Here is a 20,405-nt window from a genome sequence, read left to right on the forward strand (position 1 = left end):
AAGCAGTGGTATCAACGCAGAGTACTAGGTGCCTTTTCATGCTGACGCTCGACGCTCATTTTTAGCGTCAAAAGACGTCACGTGACCAAAAATAAAGATACCAATTCGTCAATTTTGGTCACGTGACGTCTTTTGCCGCTAAAAATGAGCGTCGAGCGTCAGCATGAAAAGGCACCTTATGTCTTTCAAAATCATGTCATCAATTACTGATGGCACATCGGAAGGTAAATTTTCAAGATCTGTATTACCAGACCATTACTTAAATTTCTTAAATCAATGCTCTGATCACTCACAGACGCCGAATATCATATTAATATTATCTCTGTGAAGTTGACCCCCTATTCTTTAAATTTTCAAAAAATGATTAGAGTTCTGGGTGCCCCTCTTCTAGAGTTCTCTATCGATTTTAAAAATAGTTCCGTTGTTTAAAGCACTGAAAGTAGCACCTGAAGATATGAGGGAGCCAACTTCACATTTTTTGCAACTTTGAAGCCGTACTTTTTTATTATTAATTTTAGGATAAAAATTTCCATAAGGATAAAAATTTTTTCGATAATCGGTAGTGCTATTGACAGTTCTGGTAACCTCCCAAAGAGTTCTAACGAAAACTATTAAGGTGCCTTTTCATGCTGACGCTCGACGCTCATTTTTAGCGGCAAAAGACGTCACGTGACCAAAATTGACGAATTGGTATCTTTATTTTTGGTCACGTGACGTCTTTTGACGCTAAAAATGAACGTCGAGCGTCAGCATGAAAAGGCACCTTTAGCACTCGAAGCGCTACGATACGAAATAAAAAAGTTCTCGTCGATTGAAGTCGCGGATTCGAAAATTTTGTAAGTCCTGTAGGGGTAAACATTTTTTTCGGTAATCGGCAGTTCTATTAATAGTTCTGGTAGCTCCCCGAAGAGTTCTAACGAAAACTGTTAGCGTTCGAAGAAAAAGTTCTCACCGGTTGAAGTCGCGAAAAAATGGGACTTCGAAAATTTTCGAAAGTATATTTAATTCTGATATATTTACTTTTCGATTTTATGCTATTTAATAGTGGTGGTGCTAGTTTGATAAAATAAAGCTAGCACCCTCACTTTAAATCGCGAATTCCTGCTAAATGGTTGGAGCACTATAAAATCAAGAGAGTATTAAATTAGTACTAAAGTAGTTCTTAATTTTGCAATATATTTTATTTTAATTTATAATGGAGGTGCTATATAGCTTAACAAGGATAAAATTTACTAACAATAAATGTATATATATCGGGTGTTAAAAAAGTGGCGGATACGCTGTATAGGGGTGAATTCCTGAGGTTATTTAGAGACGATTTTTCCTCAACGAAAATGTCGAGAGAAGTCATCATTTTTTGCAAGCTCCCAATTTTTGCCATCATATATCTTGGTAACTAAGCCTTAAATTAAAATTCTATTAAATTAAAGTCGACTTGAAATTAATTGAAGAATGTAGTTTTGTTAATATTTTAATTCCACAATACTTAGTTTACGAAAAGCCCTTTATTTTCAATTACTTATAACTCGAAAATTATTGGTGCCTCGACATTTTCACTGAGGAAAAATCGTCTCCAAATAACCTCAGGAATTCACCCCTATACAGCGTATCCGCCACTTTTTTAACACCCGTATATACCTTTCGTATATATTTTAATAATGGACGTGTGAAAGCGTATATATAATTATATGTATATGCATCTTTCGCAGTCAAAATTCTAGTTATAAATAAAAAATTACAGCAGCGATATGCTCGAGTTTGATCTATAGTAATGTCACAATTTATTGTCATCTCTGTTGGCCCGGCAATTTTTGTCTTTAATGAGCTCGCATAATTAATGCATGGCATTATTGATATGATCCTATCGCGAGAAAAAAGTGCAGTTACTGTGCGAGCAGTAAAAGCCTGTTGTACACTCGTTTTCAACTTTTCCATCGTATATGTCGATCGTGCAGTTTTAGTGTTTATTTTTTTCTCTCTTTCTTTCTCATTTATATTTATATCTATTTCTTACCTGATACCATTTCCTGAGATGTCATTTGCAAAAGTAGTGCGAGTTGTTGTCGCTCGGACATCCGCGCTGGGTAACCGCGGAAACGACTGTTACCGCCTGCGGGCATTCCGTTCTCATAACTCATAAAACACACAGCACGGAAAATGCGATTGTGAAACGTTAAAAACGAACATAGGATGCGTACTTGCACTAGAGAAGAAATAAATATAACAATGGATATATACGCAGTATATACGCAGTTCTACCACGCGGTAGGACCCGCCATAAGTAAAGATAACCTTAAAAGTGCGCGGTCGGTTCACGCCATTCTGACCTACCGAGTATTCGTATAGACACGCACAGAATCAACAACGACACGGCTACGAGTGCAATGATAACGACGCAGTCACAAATGCCGTCGCAATTGCAGCCGTTAATCATGTGCACGACGTACACAAGATAAGATTATTCGCGTAGCGCGCAGTTCCATACCGTCACTTCTTAGGTCCAAATCATCGCTGATGATTTTGATTTTCGCGAGACATGTGCGCGGGCTCTTTACTTTGAAAACGAGATTCGCAACACTGATTCTAGGACACGGTGCACAATATGACGCAATATACGTGTAATATTATATTTTGGTTCTGTGCGTTGGCACATCCACGTCGCGTCACAGGGAAATTTAACTTCGCGGGAATATTTAAATTCTATGTCGTCAGATATTTGTACATACATATGTCGTACAAGAATTAGCAACCGTGCTCCTTTTGTTACTCACGATGGTTAGAGATGTGCATTATTTGCAACTATCTGTATTATTACATAATTTTTTAATGAAAATAAAAGATCAAAATCTTTCTATAAAAAACAGATCATATATCTGTTTATGTTATATGCGCGAAAATAAAAATACTTTTATTATATAATTTCAACCCAAGCTATCGATCGTCTATTTTAAGAACTCAATCGATTCAACCGTTATTGAGAATCAATAACACTACTGCGGTCAACATTTTTCGATCCTTTTTATGTCACAAAAGGAATGGCAAAAGTGATTTCAATAGGATTTTTCCTGTAGATTACGAATCTAAAACCCAAAAATGTTCCATCATGTCACATTTTTAAGAAAAACGGGGTCAAAGTGTAAAAAAACCCGTTTTTGGCACTTTTTGAACCTCTGTCACAAAGAAACGGGACGTGATAGAATACTTTCTGTAGGCTCAAATTAAAGCTTGAACCTTAAACTTTAATGTTATGAAGCAAGAAAACATGTAACAATACTGTGGAGTCGTGTCCCAGTAAGCAAAATGTTAGCAGTATGTCGACAGATTGGCAGCAAATTCAATAGGCAGATTGACATCAACTGTGTCCGCATTGAGCTTGTGTTTTGTCAGCAGATTCTGCTGACATAACATCACCGCAGATTGGCGGCAGAAACCGAACAGATCTGCACAATATGTTTGATGGCAGATTGGTGGCAGAAACAAGCAGATCTGTTAAACATAATCCGATAATCCTACCTTTTTATCTTATAATTTTCTCAGACTTTTATCACATATTATACCTTAAATCAATAAACAATATTTTTTCAATATTTTTATTTCTAAGAAAAGTTCTTTATAAAATTATAAGATAATATAATAAGGTAGGATAGGATAATAAGATAATAAGAATAAGGCTGTTATTATTATATTGAAAGAATATATATATAATTATAAGCGATATTTATATGAATAAATAATAAAAAATGTATATTTTTGCAATAAAAGTTTTATTCAAAAATCATTTGTATAAGCTTTTGTCCACTATTGTTTTATATAGCTCCAGATGTATAAAAATATTGCGCAAATAGGTCTCTAAGGGTACTTTCCGATTCATGCATGATGCGCATGAAGTGACAGAAAATCTATAGTTCATGTCACGCATATTATAGATTCTCTGTCACTTCATGCGCATCATGCGTGAATCGGAAAGTACCCTAATAGTACTCCCACGAAATATATTATTTTCTATACTTCTAAAACTGTGTAATGCTTAATAAGAATTTATAATTTTGTACAGGAATATTTACAGAATTAGAGATATTACGCAAAATCCGAAACAGAAAATTAATCAATGACGTACATATACAGGGTGTCCGGTAATAGTCGCATCAACCGTCGTGTGCAGGTAGAGCTAGTTAAACCGAGTAGAAAAGTCCTCTATCATTTTGCGATATTCTCAATAATAAGAGAGATATTAATTAATAAAGATCGGCCAATTCGCGTAACGGCGGCGAGAAGAGACAGCCCAGTTTTATGTCGTTACTAAGCATGCGGCGAAAAGAAACAGTATAATGTTACGGTTGCTAAGCGCGCGATGAAGCGGGGAGGAGCGCTTTACAAAAGACAGTAACTCCATACGAGTAGCGCTAACTCTGGACCCCCGAGTGGGCTGTCTCTTCTCGCCGCACGCTTATCATCGCGCGAATTGGCTGATTTTCTTTAATTTATTTCTCTCTTATTATTGAGAATATCGCAAAATGATAGAGGACTTTTCTACTCGGTTTAACTAGCTCTACCTGCACACGACGGTTGATGCGACTATTACCAGACACCTTGTATATTGAAGCCGGAAATTGGCAGAATACGACAGAGTGAGATAGTTGTTTTGACACTTTTCTTTCTCACTCTATCGTACAGAAGAGAATATGGCCGCCCTCTAGCTGTCAAAGCTGTCAAGTATACTGTCATGACAGCCAAAAGATAGAGTGAGAAGCTATAGAGTGAGAAAGAGAAAGAAAATAGAGTGAGGGTGCCGTCACATGGGGCGTAACTTGCGTAAGCGTAACCAGCGGATCGCCAATCACCGAGTTATTCCGATAGAACTCGACGAAGGGCTCTATCGGAATAACTCGGTGATTGGCGATCCGCTGATTACGCTTACGCAAGTTACGCCCCATGTGACGGCACCCTGAGAAAGAAGAGTGTCAAAACAACTATCTCACTCTGTCGTATTCTACCAATTTCCGGCTTCACTCGCTGCTACAGTAAAAGTATAGGAATGCTTCGTCTATATATATTATGGCCTAGTTTACATCGTGCACTTGATACGCGTATCAGGTACTATATTTGTACCAAATTCGTACTAAATATTTAGTACGCACGATGTAAACGCTGCCGGATCAATTTGGTACGAGCGTATCAAGTAGGAGTATCGTACTAACTAAACTATACGCGTATCAAATGATACGAATGACGATGTAAACGTATGAAATGCATTTTGGAGGAAATTTAGTGTTGCGCATAACCTTAATTAAAACCTTCTTCGAGTATATTGTAAATTTTGAAACATATAAAACTTGTACACTTTGGCACACTATTATTATTCATATTTTAGTACATTCGATGTAAACGCACCCGTACTAAAGCTTTGATGCACACCAAATTTAAATTATGGCCGGTATTCATAGTCCGATCTTGTATTTAAGATCGTCTTAAGTCCGAGCTTGAGATGCTACGCAGCCATTTGATTGGTTGAATGGGATCTTAAGTCAACCTCTGACCAGACTTAAGATGATCTTAAATATAAGATCGGACTATAGCCTAGTTTACACTGAGCACTTGATACGCGTATCAAGTACTATATCCGTATCAAATCGTTTGATACGCTCGGTATAAACGCTCGCGGATTATTTTAGTCTGGTCTGGGTTGCGTTCGGAAACGTCACCCGAGTGCATTCCCTCTCTTTCTATATCACTGAGAGAGTAGTGATATAGAAAGAGAGGGAATGCACTCGGGTGACGTTTCCGAACGCAGCCCTGGTTCGATACTCCTGACTCGCGAGTATCAGACCAAGTTGATACGTGTATCAAAGGATGCCAGCACGCTGTAAACGCATCAGATTTGATTCCGATCGCATTTTCCCTGCCACTACTGTTAAATTGAGGTTAGGTTAGGTTAGGTTAAAAATCGAATGAAGATTCTCAGACTTTTAGAATTTTATATAACTTGAAAAACAGTGAAATTTGTTCTTTTTCGGACTGAAAACTTAACCTAATCTGTTTTGAAATCAATCGGTGTAAACAGGGACTAATCAAATGTTTATAAAGGTGCAGTCCCATGGAGCAGCGTACAGCGTACCGGCCTACGGCGTAAAAGAGCTTGGCCAATCACAGGCTTTACGCTCGTTTTCGTTACGCCAGCACATATTTTACGCTGATTTGTGCGACGTTCCGGCGTTTACCAAAGTTTAGTTTACCTAACCTAAATCAAAATGAGCGGAAAGAAGCAAACCGATAATTTTTTAGTAAGTATAATACATGATAAATACATATATTAGAAGGTACACTAATTTAGGACCAGGGCAGCGATTACGTATCTTTTCCCCTAGGGTGGAACCGTGAAAAGTGAAAATTTTCACGTGAACTCGACAATTTCACCAAATTATGTAACTTTTATAAGTGTGGAAACGTGAAACTTTTCATGTGAACTTGTTAGCCATGAAATTTGCTGGCGGAAAGGTGGAAATATAGGGAAATAGTGATGCTGCCTATAACCTCTGCAAAATTCCTATATTGTATGTACAAGTGACATGTGTATAGCTGTTATTTATTTGGACAAAACGATTTTAAAAATACAAATACGAATTTATTATTATCGAAGAGGTATGTATTTCTTTACTTAATTAATTAATAATTACATAAAAAAACGTAAATATAATTACATATAAATTATAAATATAAGTATTTCTTCCTTATATAATAAATTATTAATTATTAATTAATCATTATTAATTTTGTATTCTTTAGCATAACATGGCACTTGCTTTGTGGCAGTTGCAAATTGCACAACAAGAAGAAAGAAATATTTTGAAAATACGAAGAAGACAACTGCGTGATACATCCAATCCCTTTGAGATTTTGGAGTCACAATTTCTTCTTTTATATCGGTAGGTAAAAAAATACTCAATAATATATAAGCATATTGGTTTTACGTATATAATTGAATTAATGAGATAAAGCTAGATCTATAATAATAATTTCTCAAAGATGTGGTCAAAGATATATATCAAAAGATAATACTCTGTCGAGTTAATATAATATGATATGAACAATAATTTGACACATTAACATCTATATCACAGCAATTTAATTCATCAAATATATTCAAAACTTAAAACTTTTTAAGTAAAATATATTTAATTCACAGGCTTTCAAAAGTTGCTACATTGGAATTATGCAACGCTATACGGCCTTACGTGCAGGAAGCTGTGAGAGCAACGGCAATTCCATTGGAACTGAAAGTAAAATTAATACAATTTAAATAATTAAATATAAATAAATATTTTTAATAAATAAATATATATATAAAGTATTATTAATTATTTTTAATTTTTTGTTATTAGAGTAATATTAATTAATTGACATTTTATTTTGTTTATATTTTAAAGCTTTTGGCGACCTTAAGTTTGTTAAGTTCGGGATCTTATCAGAGGAGAATTGGTCAGGACTTTTTATCTTGTATGTGCCAAGCATCAATTAGTAAAGCGATACATGAAATTGTTAATGCGCTGAACGCCATAATGCCACAATGGATAAAGTTTCCTACTCAGAATGATATTCAGGTTGTCCAGCAACAGTAAGTTGTAACTAATAATATTTTAAAAATATATTGTTATTCTTAAAAAGAACATAATTTTGCAATTATTTTTTTTATGTTCTTCAATTTGAGAGAACTGAGGTATAAAAATACTTAAAATTTGTAGAAAAAATTATATCAACTTATATCATACTTTTGTTTTGTACAAAACTAAATTATATGTTTAGGTACTTAATTAATACAAATTTCCCTGGAGTGATAGGAGCTATAGATGGAACGCATGTAGCGATTTGGCCTCCTACAAAAAATAGGGAACATTTATATATAAATAGGAAGCTATATCATTCTTTAAACGTTATGATTGTAAACACAAATTATTATTATTTTATTATTTACCTTTTTATGAAAAACCGGTTTACGAATATTTCTTTATGAATTTCAAAACACATGTGCCTTATACAATACAACAGTTAGTATTCTTTCATTGAATAAGAAAAGTGCATTTCTAAACTCACAAATATATTCATGAACCTTATTGTCCACGATTGCATACGTACATCTTTTTCTCAATGTGCTTCTTATTTATTTTATATTTTATTTACAGGTGTCTGATTATTATTGCAAAATATTGGCTGTTGTTGCAAGCCATGGTGGTTGTACACATGATGCTAGACTAGAGTATGGAGCTCATCCCGTTTATGGAGGCACATGTTAAATCAATACGAAAATGGAAGAAGAAATATGTGGCTGTTAGGTAAGAAAGTGTGATTTTTATATATTAATATATAAGTTATAAAAAAATCATACATCTTTATCATTAGAAAAAATTTCATGAATCAAAAATTAAAAGTATTGCAATTTGTACAGATAAAAATACAAAAATATTAAATATTAATATTCAATAAATCATATTGACAATTATATTAATGTCACAAAATTTCTTTATCTATATAATATGAAAAATGTGTGAATCAATCAATATTCATTCAGAATTACATATTATAATTGAGATGATTCATAAATTTATAGTTATGTTATAATATAAATTTATTTGTTTAGTGTATGTTTGTGTTAGTATATTTAATTTCTATAATTTATGACTTTAGGAGATTCTGGATACCCATTGTTGCCATTCCTCATGACGCCAAAATTAAATCAGCCACCGGGGTCCCCAAGTGCTGCATATACGGAGAGTCATGTGAGAGCACGATGCTCTGTAGAAAGAACGATAGGAATTTTAAAAGGAAGATGGAGATGTTTGCGTAAAGAAAGGGCGTTACATTATTCACCAGAATTTGCTGGTAAGAAAAATACATATAATTAATTTTAATATTTTATAAAAATTATATTCGAAATTACTATAAAATCTTGTTATTATATTTTAGCACTTATAGTAAATGCAACATGTGTGTTGCATAATATTGCTAAACAATATAATGTTGCGGATGTTGAAATATATTTAGATGACGAAGATATTAATGAGGAAAATATCGGAATAGATAACGTGTACCTCAAAATATGCGCGCAAGAGGACATGCAACACGCGAAGTGATCATTGAGAGATATTTTACATAATTCCGTAAATTGGTATAATATATTTGTAAGAAATATTTATTATATTATAAAAATCAAAAAATACATTTTTTCAAATCTAAGCGAATAAATTTTATATGAAGAAAAACACAAACTTTATATTTATATATATTGTACAAAATCATACTTTATTTTTTTTATTGAAATATAATATTTCTTATACTAACAATAAGTTTTTATACTATTGATTCTGCAGACTGTGCCAAAATACATTTTATTTCTCTTAATTGGGCTAATATATTTGCTTGCACCTTTAATGTTTTTTTTCGAATTTTTAACTCTTTTTTCTTAATTTTTAATTTAATATCTTGTATATTTAATATGTTGTACGATAATTCATGACTGGACTTTTCTGCAATTTAAAGTAAATATTAAGTAATCCAATAGTAAATTTATAATTATATATATATACATATAAAATACCTTTTTTTAAATATATTACCTTTTCTTGTAGCATTCATTTGTATAAATGTATTATTTTTCCTGTTTTTATTAACTTTTGGTGCTGATTTTGGTGGAACATTTTCTATATCGTCATTTTCTTCTATTTCTGGATATGACATGTTCTGCTTTTCTATTACATTATTATTTGAACACACATCACTTCTTGAACTACATTCTTGTAACATTGGTTCATCATCAATTATTCCACCCTCTGGGATATTATCCATTCCAGCTGCTTCTGGTGTTAAAAATTCTAAAACATCTTCTTCAAAAGTAGAAAAATTAACTTTTGGAGGTAATCCACCACCTGTCCCTTGTATGCAATTTCTTCGTTTGGCTTCTTTTTTCAAGATATATGATTTTATATCTTTCCATGTCTAAAAAATTATATACATATATATGTATACAAATTATTATATATGACTTTTTAAAAAAATTAATTATAATTTTATCTTAGTATTTGATTTTTAAATTAGAGGTATGCATATTTTACACAATAGAGATATACATTTTTTACCTTTGCCCACTCTTGTCCACTTTTCTGAGGACCTATGTCAGCTGCATTAATATTGTCCGCAATACCATTCCACATATCTTTCTAAACATATTAATAAGTTATGTGTTCAATAACCTCTATCTCTACTACGTGTATGCATATCTATTGATACGTAAATAATTATATTTTTAATTTACCATTTTTCGTTTGCTTTCGCTTTTTCGATCTATTCGACCCCTTGCTAAATCCGCATTATTTTTTAAATAATTTAATAACATTTCTTTCTGTTTTAGTGTAACGTTCATTTTGTTATTTTGTTATACTTCGGGGAGATGTTATTAGCGCTAACAATGTCGTTTTATTTTTGTTATTTACTGAAAGTTTACATTTGGCGCTAATAGCATCTCCTGCCCAAACGCAGTCTATAAATTTTAAATATTCAGGATTCGCGGTTTAGTACTAGTAATTTTTGATAGTAATACTAGTAATTTTTCTTACCTTAGTAATTTCATTTTTCATACATAATACGTAAGGGTGCCGTCACATGGGGCGTAACTTGCGTAAGCGTAACCAGCGGATCGCCAATCACCGAGTTATTCCGATAGAGCTCGACGAAGGGCTCTATCGGAATAACTCGGTGATTGGCGATCCGCTGGTTACGCTTACGCAAGTTACGCCCCATGTGACGGCACCCTAATGGCTCTGTTATAATTTCACGTGAAAAAGTACACACGGAATTTGGATAAGCGGAATCGTGAAAAGTGAAAGCGGAATCGTGAAAAGTGAAAAGTTTCGCTTGAAAATACATAATCGACACCCTGCGTACAATAGAGAAAATATTAGGAATAGGAATAAATATTAAGCATTAGGCCTACTGCACAATACAAACTATAGACAATAAGAACAGAGAGAGAATAAAAATATCCATGCATCAACATAATATTAGGGGATAACAATAAATATTCCTTGCTTCTATTGATGAATATTTTCTATTTTCTGTTCCTATTGCTTGTACTTTTGTATTGTGCAGTAAGCCTAATGCTTAATATTTATTCCTTTTCCTAATATTTTTTTCTATTATGCGCAGGGCTTTACAAAAAATATATTTATTTCAGAACATAAAATGTGGTTATTGCGAAGAAACTTTAGCTGTTACTGTACAGGAGGAAATATTTAATCATAAATGTCTTCAACATTATGATGAGAGTATGCATGCTGTATCCATCGATGAAGATTTCGTTGTAACAATTAGTAAGTTTTGTAGTAATAATATTTGAAGCTTTCTAGCAATGCACATATTTTAACAATGAATAATAAAGTTTCAAACAGCAATAAAGAACCTAAGGACACTTACGATGAACATCAGTCCTCAACAGATCATCGCGATAAAGCTTTAATAAACATAGTGCAAACAAAATCAGCACTATGGAATTTTCAAATTTCTTTAAACGAACGCACAAAGGCGAAAAAAAGCACTATGGAAAGAGGTGGAAAATATGCTAGGAGGTTTGTATATAAATATTTACAAGATAATTATACAAATAAAATTGCGAAGTTCAAGTTACAATCTATTTAAGAATACAAATTAATTTTATGATTACAGGACTCATGACAGCGGATGATGCAATGAAGAGATGGAAGTATCTAAGAGACTGTTACGCTGGGTCCACAATAGGTGATTTAAGCCCTAAGCCTTAAGAAATTGATCAATCGCAGTCAAGTATGAGGAGAAAACTCGACTGTGATTGGTCAATTTCTTAAGCCTTAGGACTTAAATCACCTATTGTGGACCCAGCGTTACATGCGTTACAAACATCAAATAAATGCATATGTTCCAAGTGGATCCGGTGCACAACCGAAGAAGCAGAAAATTTTCCGCTTTTATGAGATTATGGCCGGTATTCATAGTCCGTTCTTATTTCAAGACCGTCTTAAGTAATGTCTTAAGATGCAAATACGGCTCTGTGATTGGTTAATCACATCTTAAGATTGTACTTAAGACATTCTTAAATATAAGAACCGACTATGAATACTGGCCTATGCACTTCATCGATGATCCATTAGATAATGCACAGTATGTATTTTTATGTATTCTCTTCATAAATTACTAAATAAATAGTAAAAGAAATAAAATTTGATCCATTACATACAATCCATTACATCCATTACATCCATTAATTCGGGAGTCTTTTTTCTTCTCTTCAGCTTTCATCAATTTATAAATTATATATATTTGAACTAATTTTTGTCGAATAGCTTCTTTGCATAGTGTATTTTTCGGACATTTGTAAATTTTCAAGTATTTTATTAAATTAATTAATGCAAATTCCGAGCCTGACATTTTAACGAGATTATACACACTTAAATTTTAACTTTGTTTATATAAATATATGTTAAAAAGTTGCGCTAAAATCTTTTTATCGGCTGTCCCATGGAGCGTATTTACGCTGGCGTAATGATCAATAAGCCAATCACAAGACCCCTTAAATATCCATTTTGAAAATAAACTTTGTAAAAGCTACTGTGATTGGCTTATTGATCATTACGCCAGCGTAAAACGCTCCATGGGACAGCCGATAAAAAGTTTGTACTGACGTAACGAAAACGAGCGTAAAGCCTGTGATTGGCCAAGCTCTTTTACGCCGTACGCCGGTACGCCGCAGGGTTGGGAACGTATCATACCTTATGAATCATACATAAGTATCCTACGTATTATACTAAGTATGATACGTGCCTTAGTTTCATACATATGTGTACGTATCATACACAACAACTTTAAATGGTATATTGGATCCAAAAAAGAATTTTGCAAGAACTATATCAATGTCGTTTTTTGACTGAACTGGTGGATTTTTTGGTGGTACAGGTCCACATTGTCCATATATTTCAGAAACAATCTATAAACATATATTTTGATATAAGACGAATTTTTATAATTGCATCATTATTGATCTATATATATATACACATAATAGATTAATGCATTAGTAAAATAGCAAATATTAGTAAGCAAATAATAGCAAATATATATATATTGCACTTACATTTTCAATATTACTTCTTTTTTGTTTTTTATTTATAGACTGCATGTTAAATCATAAGCTTTGTCCAAAACTTAAAGCCAAAATTGACTGTCAGCTGGAAATCTAACAGTCAATTTAGGTGGTGTTCTGAAATTAACTGCCTTTTCAGTACTGGCAGTCAATTTCGGAACACAGCCTTAACATAGCCATAGTTTCATACGTATCCTACGTATCATACGCAATTTTACGTATCATACGTAGGATACTTCTGGAATGCGTATCAAACCCAACCCTGGTACGCCGTACGCTGCTCCATGGGACTGCATCTTAGGGTGCCGTCACATGGGGCGTAACTTGCGTAAGCGTAATCAGCGGATCGCCAATCACCGAGTTATTCCGATAGAGCCCTTCGTCAAGCTCTATCGGAATAACTCGGTGATTGGCGATCCGCTGGTTACGCTTACGCAAGTTACGCCCCATGTGACGGCACCCTTAATCCGCACCAACTTGATGCGCGTACCAATCGATTTAACGGTGTAAACTAGACCTATGAATACCGGCCTATATGTCATTGGACCAAGCATTACTTTTACTGTAGCAGCGAGTGAAACCGGAAGATGGCAGAATACGACTAAGTGAGATAGTTGTGTGAACACTCTTCTTTCTCATTCTATTTTCTTTCCCTTTCTCACTCTATATAGCTCTATCTCACTCTATCTTTTGGCTGTAATGACAGTATACTTGATATTATTAATTTTTTAATTTTTTGATTCTTGATTCAACAATATTGTACTTTATTTTATATTAATACTATCAAATAATAATTAATTATATAAAGATTTTTTTTCGAGACAAAAAGAACATTTGTTCATTTTGCAATGCTATGTATATTTTATTTTAATATTACATAATCATGTGTAAACTTTTATTAAATTTTTAGTATTCTATCTCTTAATTTTATGCAAAATAATAATCTGCACGCTTATTTTCGTCTTCAAAAATATACATTCGTCGTAAATTATGAGCAAATTATCAGCAAAGCACAAAACGTAACATACTCGACATTCTATGTTCATGAAATGTTAATACAGCACTTTCCTACGTGTGATTTTTCTTGCAGTGTATTATACGAATTATAAGGATTAATTTTGAAAGTAATACTCTGTTGTAAGCATTAATTTACGCATTTTTATCATTCTTATTAAAAAGTTCGTGGGGTGAGTGTCCGAATTTATAGAGCGTGTTTTCAAGAATCTACACTTATATAAATGTAACACTTTGAGGTTATGTTTTCGCGTCAAATATTATAATGTTCATTTACCTTATAGAATGTTTTATATTTTGAATATTGTGGACAAAATTCTTATTTTAAATATATATTTAAACCAAATTGCATTTGCTTGCAATTACGTTTACATAACAAAATTCTACATCTAGTAAAGAAGATATAACCAGCAAATTATAATCTTAACACATTTTGTTATTGTAACTAACGGAGAGACTAGAATAGAACGGGTTAATTTCATTGTTCGATACTTATTTATATTAATAAATTACGAAAGTTTTTCACATTGATATTATAATTTAGAAATAATAGCAGAAGAATATTTTCGATTTTTATTTATGATTTATTATATATCTTATATGATAATAAATATATAATTAAATTTTTATATAAATAAGAGTAATTGGAAATAAACAAAAACAACAAAAAATAATTTTTTCCTTATAAATTAAATTGAAAAATCCAAAAAGTAATTTATATCATCTCTGTACTTAAAATCTTTCAATTTGTGCAAATATTATTTGTTATATGTAAATAGTATAGTTTCTTTATTTAAAAAAACAATATTTATAAAACATCAATTTTAGAAAAAATATAATTTTATAATTAAAATTGATTATATTTGTGTGTGTAAATTTTTGAATTCTACATTATTTTATATGACGTTATCTATGGCTTTATATAGCAAAGAATTTTCTATTTTCTCCAAATTGCTATACACTATAAAAAGTTTAATATTATATTCTTTCTTATATGTTATTGATTCTTTAAACAATATTTGTCATTTAAAAAATTTTTCATACATAGGTGCAAAATAAATATGAAGATAAAGCGCAGTAAATCTCTTTCTCCCGAACCATCCAGCAGCAGAGACACAAAACGTATCAAATTAGAAGAAACTATAAATTTAAATAGAATAACATCTTCTGCAAACATACTTGAATTTTCAGATGATGTTTTACTCAATATACTGAAATATTTACATCCACAAGATCTCATGGCAGTCAGTTTGTGAGTTCTCTTTATTTATCTGCACATTATATTTCTCTCTTTCTCTCTCTCTCTTATAATATTTTCATATCATAATTAATTTTTCTTCCAATCATGTAGATGTTGCCACAGATTTGCGCAATTAACGCAAGATAGAACCCTATGGAGAAAAGTAGATTTTCGAACAAAACCAATTCTTCTAGATGATTTAAACCAGTACATGAAGTTTTTGCAACCAATAACAATGAGTTTGGCAATACGTGGCAATATTATCTCTGACAAATGTTCAGCTCTTACACAAATATTCTTCAAGAATATAAAGACACTATGTAATCAGCTTAAAGAATTGATCATTGAAGAATACTATATCAATGGAGACAAGGTATATTTTAATATAAAAACTTTCATAATGGCAGGCGAATATTCTATCACAAAACCACCGATGTAAAAGCTTTTATAATGTTATATCTACATTTTTTTTTTAATGTTTACTATATATTAGAATTACTTTACATTAGAATTTTTCAATATATTCTCTCCTCCTCTCTCCCCTTCCCCTCCCCCTCTTTTTTCTCTGCTATAAAAGAATATTTATTATATCTATTATAACATAACTTTTACAGATTCAAATAACAGATTTTCCATGTACCATTGAAAAACTTTCATTAGAAGGTTGCCAAATGGAATATCTACAAAGTAATAAATCTTATTTTTTTAAAATGGATTTATACATGCCTAATTTGACAGTAAGTTGATATTTTTTCATATATATATAAATTTTGAAATAATAAAAATATTTCTATTTTTTTTATATTTTCTTTTTTTTTCTTTATTAATTTTTTTACATTTACTACTCTATAATTTATTATGAAATTATTCTGTATAATATAAAACTATATATTTTATATTTATTGATAATTGTGTAAAGTACGTTATTTATGTATCTGTTCACCATTTTCCAAAGTTATATTTCATAGACATCAAATGAGATTATAGAGACGAAATAACTTATTTATTATGTACATTATTTTAGACTCAAATGAGATTATAGAAATGAAATAACTTATTTATTATGCACATTAAGGGCATGTTCCAATATTTATACTACCAGTACTAAAAATCTATAGTTTATGTTACATATATTATAGATTATAGATTTTCACTACTGGCAATGTATATCGGAACATACCCTTAATGTACATAATAAATAAGTTATTTCGTCTCTATTTGAGTCTATGAAATATAACTTTGCAAAATGATAAATAGATAAACATATATTATTATATATGTTTTCTGTTAATTGCTTTCTTATATTATTACAATTCTTCTGCATGCTAATCACATTATTACTATATTACTGTATTATTATACATTGAATACCATTTTTAGTGTTTAATTTTGAGCAATTGTCAGTGGTTTACGCCACATTCCTTATTAGTTATTAGTAAAGTACCGAAACTTAAGGAACTTAGGTTGAATTCATGTCATCGTCTGGGCGAATGTGTTGCATATGCTAGTCTAGCGACTAGATTTGGATTTAAAACATTGGAGGTATAATATATTTCTCTACTTGTGCATTATTTATACTATTTCAATTATCATTTATATCTTTAGTTTCATCAGAAAAATATAGAATGCTTTATGTTTCATGTTAGATTTTAGATTTACGGGACACGGCACTCGGAGATAGCGAGGTTGGTTGTTTTAGTAGCACTAAAACTTTGACACATCTTTATTTGGAATGCCCTTCCACATTAAGAAATGAAGAATCTTCTGAGATGCAACAACAGCAGCAAGCTTTGCAATTACCAATATTTGAAGATGGTCATTTAGCACAGGTACTTTTGCAGAAAGTTAATTTATAAGTACTAATTATAAAAACTAATATCCTTTTTTTTTTAAATGCGTGTTGTTTTGAAACGCTATAAAAATGAATTATTTTACATAGTTTTTAAAATGCATGCTTTAAAACGCTGTAAAAATGAATTATTTGTATACAGTTTTTAATCGAGGATGTATTTGCTTTTGAGAATAATGGATTTCAACGGTGTTTAATATCGGATAGAGCAATTTGCGCTCTTGGAAGTGATTCTTGTGATAGAAAAGTGATAAACAGTTCTCCACAAGGAATGGTAATATTACAAGAAAATAGACGAATATCTAACAATCCAAATCTTAAATTATTAGTTGTTAGGTGAGTTCCAATTGACTATAAAAAGTTATAAATTTTAAGAAAAATAAGGAAAATCGATATCTGTTTATTCATTTTTTCTTTTTAGAAATTATCCACGTGTAACAAATTCAAGTCTTGTCCATTTGGCTTTAAATGCATCGAGATTGGAGTATTTGGATGTAACTGGTACTTCTGTAACAAAGGATGGTATCGAATCTTTTAAATCACAGAAAACCAATGTTAAAGTCGTTTCGTCATTTGATGAGACATAATTAATATTATATGTAATATATTAGGAACTAATGAATATTTATTAATACTTTTATTTATAAATAATTAATACTTTTTTAAAAAACATTTGTATACACATCTCTCTTTCATGCCTCGAAATTAAGGTCTATATAGTGTTCAAACTATTTTATAGATGAAAATAATTTCTATTACATAAGTAAGATTTATTTAAACAGAAGTAAAATATAACATTTGCATTTTTTATAAGTCTGCATGTAACATAATTATTATAGTATATATTATATAAATACTCTCTATATAAACAATCTATTTTAACTTCAAAGTCTTATTAACTACGATTTAACACTTGCTGCGATTATTATCGTTATTTATATTACTGTAATAATTTTATTTATTTTCAATGTTATTATTACCTTTTATCTTTTTTTATGTATACTCCTCATACTGTGTCACGATATACTTATCGTGGAATTTTACTTTTCATGTATTATCATAGAATTGTTCTCGTTAACAAATAAAAAAAACTAAATATTATATGAATATGTATTATTATATAAAATGCTATTAATATCTTGATTCATGCATAATTAATGATCAACATAAAATAACATATTTAATATAGTATATGGATGTTATGGGTGTTATGTCTGCATACATATATGTTATATTATTTTTAATTAAGTCTTTAAATTATTATTATACATTATATAAAAATAAAGATTGTATATATATATCAAATGTATTAGATTTTAATGAATGGAAATACAAACATAAGAAAGCACATTTGACACACGCGCATACGAATTTTTATGTTATATCGTGCGTGTTTATACATTATTGTGTACACACACATACACACAGGATGTACAAAAAGTATCGAAAAACCCCTTACTTTACGAAAACTACACATTTCCGAAAAAAAATATTTTATACATGAAAATAGTTCGCGTTTCACCTTTCGTGAGCAAATAGGGTGGGTTAAACCAAGTAGAAAAGTCCTTTATCATTTTGCGAGTTTCTCAATAATTATGAGAAATTAATTTTTTTAAATCGGCCAATTCGCGCGATTACAAACGCGTGGCAAGAAGAGACAGCCCACTTGTTGGGGGTCCAGCGATATGCGTTGTTCGTGCACAGCTTTTGTCTTTTGTAAAGCGCTCCTCCCCGCTTTATCGCGCGCCTAGCAACCATGTAACATTAGACTCTTCTTTTCGCCGCTCGCATAGTTACCACATAAGAGTGGGCTATCCTTTCTTGCCGCACGAATTAAACTTGCACGAATTGGCCGATCTTTATTAATTAATTTCTCATAAATTATTGCGAATTACGCAAAATGATAGAGGACTTTTCTACTCAGTATAACCCACTCTACCTGCTCACAAGAGGTGAAACGCGAACTACCGGACACCCTGTATAGAAAAAAGTCACATTGTTTGAAATCGCATCTGCGTGCGTGCGTGCGTGCATGCGTGTATGTGTGTGTGACTTTTTTCTTTTTCTTTTCTTTTGTCTTTTTTTTTTTACGCGGGGAAATCCTCATGTATACCCTCCCCGAGGAAGTAATAGTGCCGAACTCGTACGGCGAGAACCCCGCGAATATATCCTACTCTGGGGCTCAATTCTGTACACGCGTATCGACACATAACGTGTCGTTGCGCATATATTTTGACATGTAAAGTATATGCGCAACGACACGTTATTATGTGTCGATACGCGTGTACAGAATTGAGCCCCTGTTCATGCGAGATGCCCGGCTCAATTTGCATCGCGGGACACTCCGCATTCAAATAGGTTTGTTCTTTATTGCTGCACTGAGTTCACAGTGCACTGCACTGAGTTCACAGTGCACTGCACTGAACTAAAACTAGTGCAAGCGAGGACAAGCTGGTATAAACAAGTATAAAGAACGTTTCAGTGCCATTTAGTGCAGTGATCAACATGGCGTATCACGTAATAATAAATGAATTATTAGATTCTAAATCTAATGCCTGATATTTTATGCCATAAGACTTTTTTATTTTTAATTTTTCTAGTTATAACTAAATTAATTTTTCTTCATATAAACATAAAAATAATTTGGTACTAGTATCCGTCCATGCAAATATTTCTTTATTTTCTTTATCATTTCCATTATTTTCTTGTATATTTTCTTCTATATTATTTTCAATGACTCAGCGAAAACCTCAACAACTCAGCGAAAAATTATCGTATCGAGTTTCGCTAAAGCATATACCTTCTGCTCAAAAAGTATCCGGAATTTGTAATTTAAATGGCGTGCGCTTGAGATATCTCGAAGATGTTTTTTTCTCAGATTGGTAGCACTTTTGACGGCTTGTATGTCAATGTTCAAATCAATCTGTCGATAAGTTTGTTTACTGCAGTGTTTGAGTGGATCGATAATTAATACTGTCTGCGAATTTTAAAATGTCGAATTCAGTTGAGCAACGAATTTGCATCAAATTTTGTGTTTCCAACGAATTTTCTTGTTTCAATACGCTTAAAATGCTACAAAAAGCCTACGGGGAATCGTGTATGTCAAAAACACAGGCATATGAGTGGTACAAATCGTTTAAACC

At 31.8% G+C, this 20,405-nt stretch overlaps 2 protein-coding genes and 1 pseudogene across 9 annotated transcripts; 2 read left to right on the plus strand and 1 right to left on the minus strand.

Annotated features, from left to right (window-relative positions):
- Positions 1-9,273: 9,273 nt before the first annotated feature.
- LOC145949084 (uncharacterized) lies at positions 9,274-10,508 on the minus strand. The gene is made up of 4 exons (XM_083058795.1): positions 10,304-10,508; positions 10,128-10,208; positions 9,609-9,987; positions 9,274-9,518 (listed from the first exon to the last, which is right to left on the minus strand). Exons 1-4 carry the CDS (start codon positions 10,409-10,411, stop codon positions 9,343-9,345), a joined length of 744 nt encoding a protein of 247 aa, XP_082914921.1. The 5' UTR covers positions 10,412-10,508; the 3' UTR covers positions 9,274-9,342.
- A 298-nt stretch (positions 10,509-10,806) lies between these two features.
- LOC145932496 (uncharacterized) lies at positions 10,807-12,222 on the plus strand (annotated as a pseudogene). The gene is made up of 3 exons (XR_014424707.1): positions 10,807-11,357; positions 11,426-11,612; positions 11,710-12,222. The product of XR_014424707.1 is annotated as an uncharacterized LOC145932496 (transcript).
- A 1,427-nt stretch (positions 12,223-13,649) lies between these two features.
- On the plus strand, positions 13,650-18,483 carry LOC145949113 (uncharacterized). 7 transcript variants are annotated; one of them, XM_083058855.1, is made up of 9 exons: positions 14,008-14,178; positions 14,250-14,296; positions 15,222-15,425; positions 15,525-15,786; positions 16,028-16,150; positions 16,794-16,955; positions 17,060-17,242; positions 17,435-17,598; positions 17,684-18,483. In XM_083058855.1, exons 1-9 carry the CDS (start codon positions 14,089-14,091, stop codon positions 17,847-17,849), a joined length of 1,401 nt encoding a protein of 466 aa, XP_082914981.1. In that variant the 5' UTR covers positions 14,008-14,088; the 3' UTR covers positions 17,850-18,483. The 7 variants fall into 7 exon arrangements, with proteins under 7 accessions (XP_082914982.1, XP_082914981.1, XP_082914980.1 ...); XM_083058854.1 differs by having other exon boundaries at positions 14,015-14,178; positions 17,405-17,598; positions 17,684-18,479; XM_083058859.1 differs by having other exon boundaries at positions 14,160-14,178; positions 14,250-14,346; positions 17,405-17,598; positions 17,684-18,476.
- Positions 18,484-20,405: the final 1,922 nt, after the last annotated feature.

This window comes from Prenolepis imparis, unplaced genomic scaffold, assembly GCF_030444845.1.
Source record: "Prenolepis imparis isolate NDT839.2.m4 unplaced genomic scaffold, iyPreImpa1.0 SCAF_2, whole genome shotgun sequence".
NCBI lineage: Eukaryota > Metazoa > Arthropoda > Insecta > Hymenoptera > Formicidae > Prenolepis > Prenolepis imparis.

Coding starts and splice junctions, on each gene's coding strand:
- LOC145949084 (XM_083058795.1), bottom strand. CDS start 10,411: ATGAACGTTACACTAAAACAGAAAGAAATGTTATTAAATTATTTAAAA. Junction 10,209..10,303: donor GCGAAAGCAAACGAAAAATG/GTAAATTAAAAA, acceptor TAATATGTTTAG/AAAGATATGTGGAATGGTAT. Junction 9,519..9,608: donor AATGAATGCTACAAGAAAAG/GTAATATATTTA, acceptor TTTAAATTGCAG/AAAAGTCCAGTCATGAATTA.
- LOC145949113 (XM_083058854.1), top strand. CDS start 14,089: ATGCAAAATAATAATCTGCACGCTTATTTTCGTCTTCAAAAATATACA. Junction 16,151..16,793: donor TATACATGCCTAATTTGACA/GTAAGTTGATAT, acceptor TACCATTTTTAG/TGTTTAATTTTGAGCAATTG. Junction 17,599..17,683: donor CTTAAATTATTAGTTGTTAG/GTGAGTTCCAAT, acceptor TTTTCTTTTTAG/AAATTATCCACGTGTAACAA.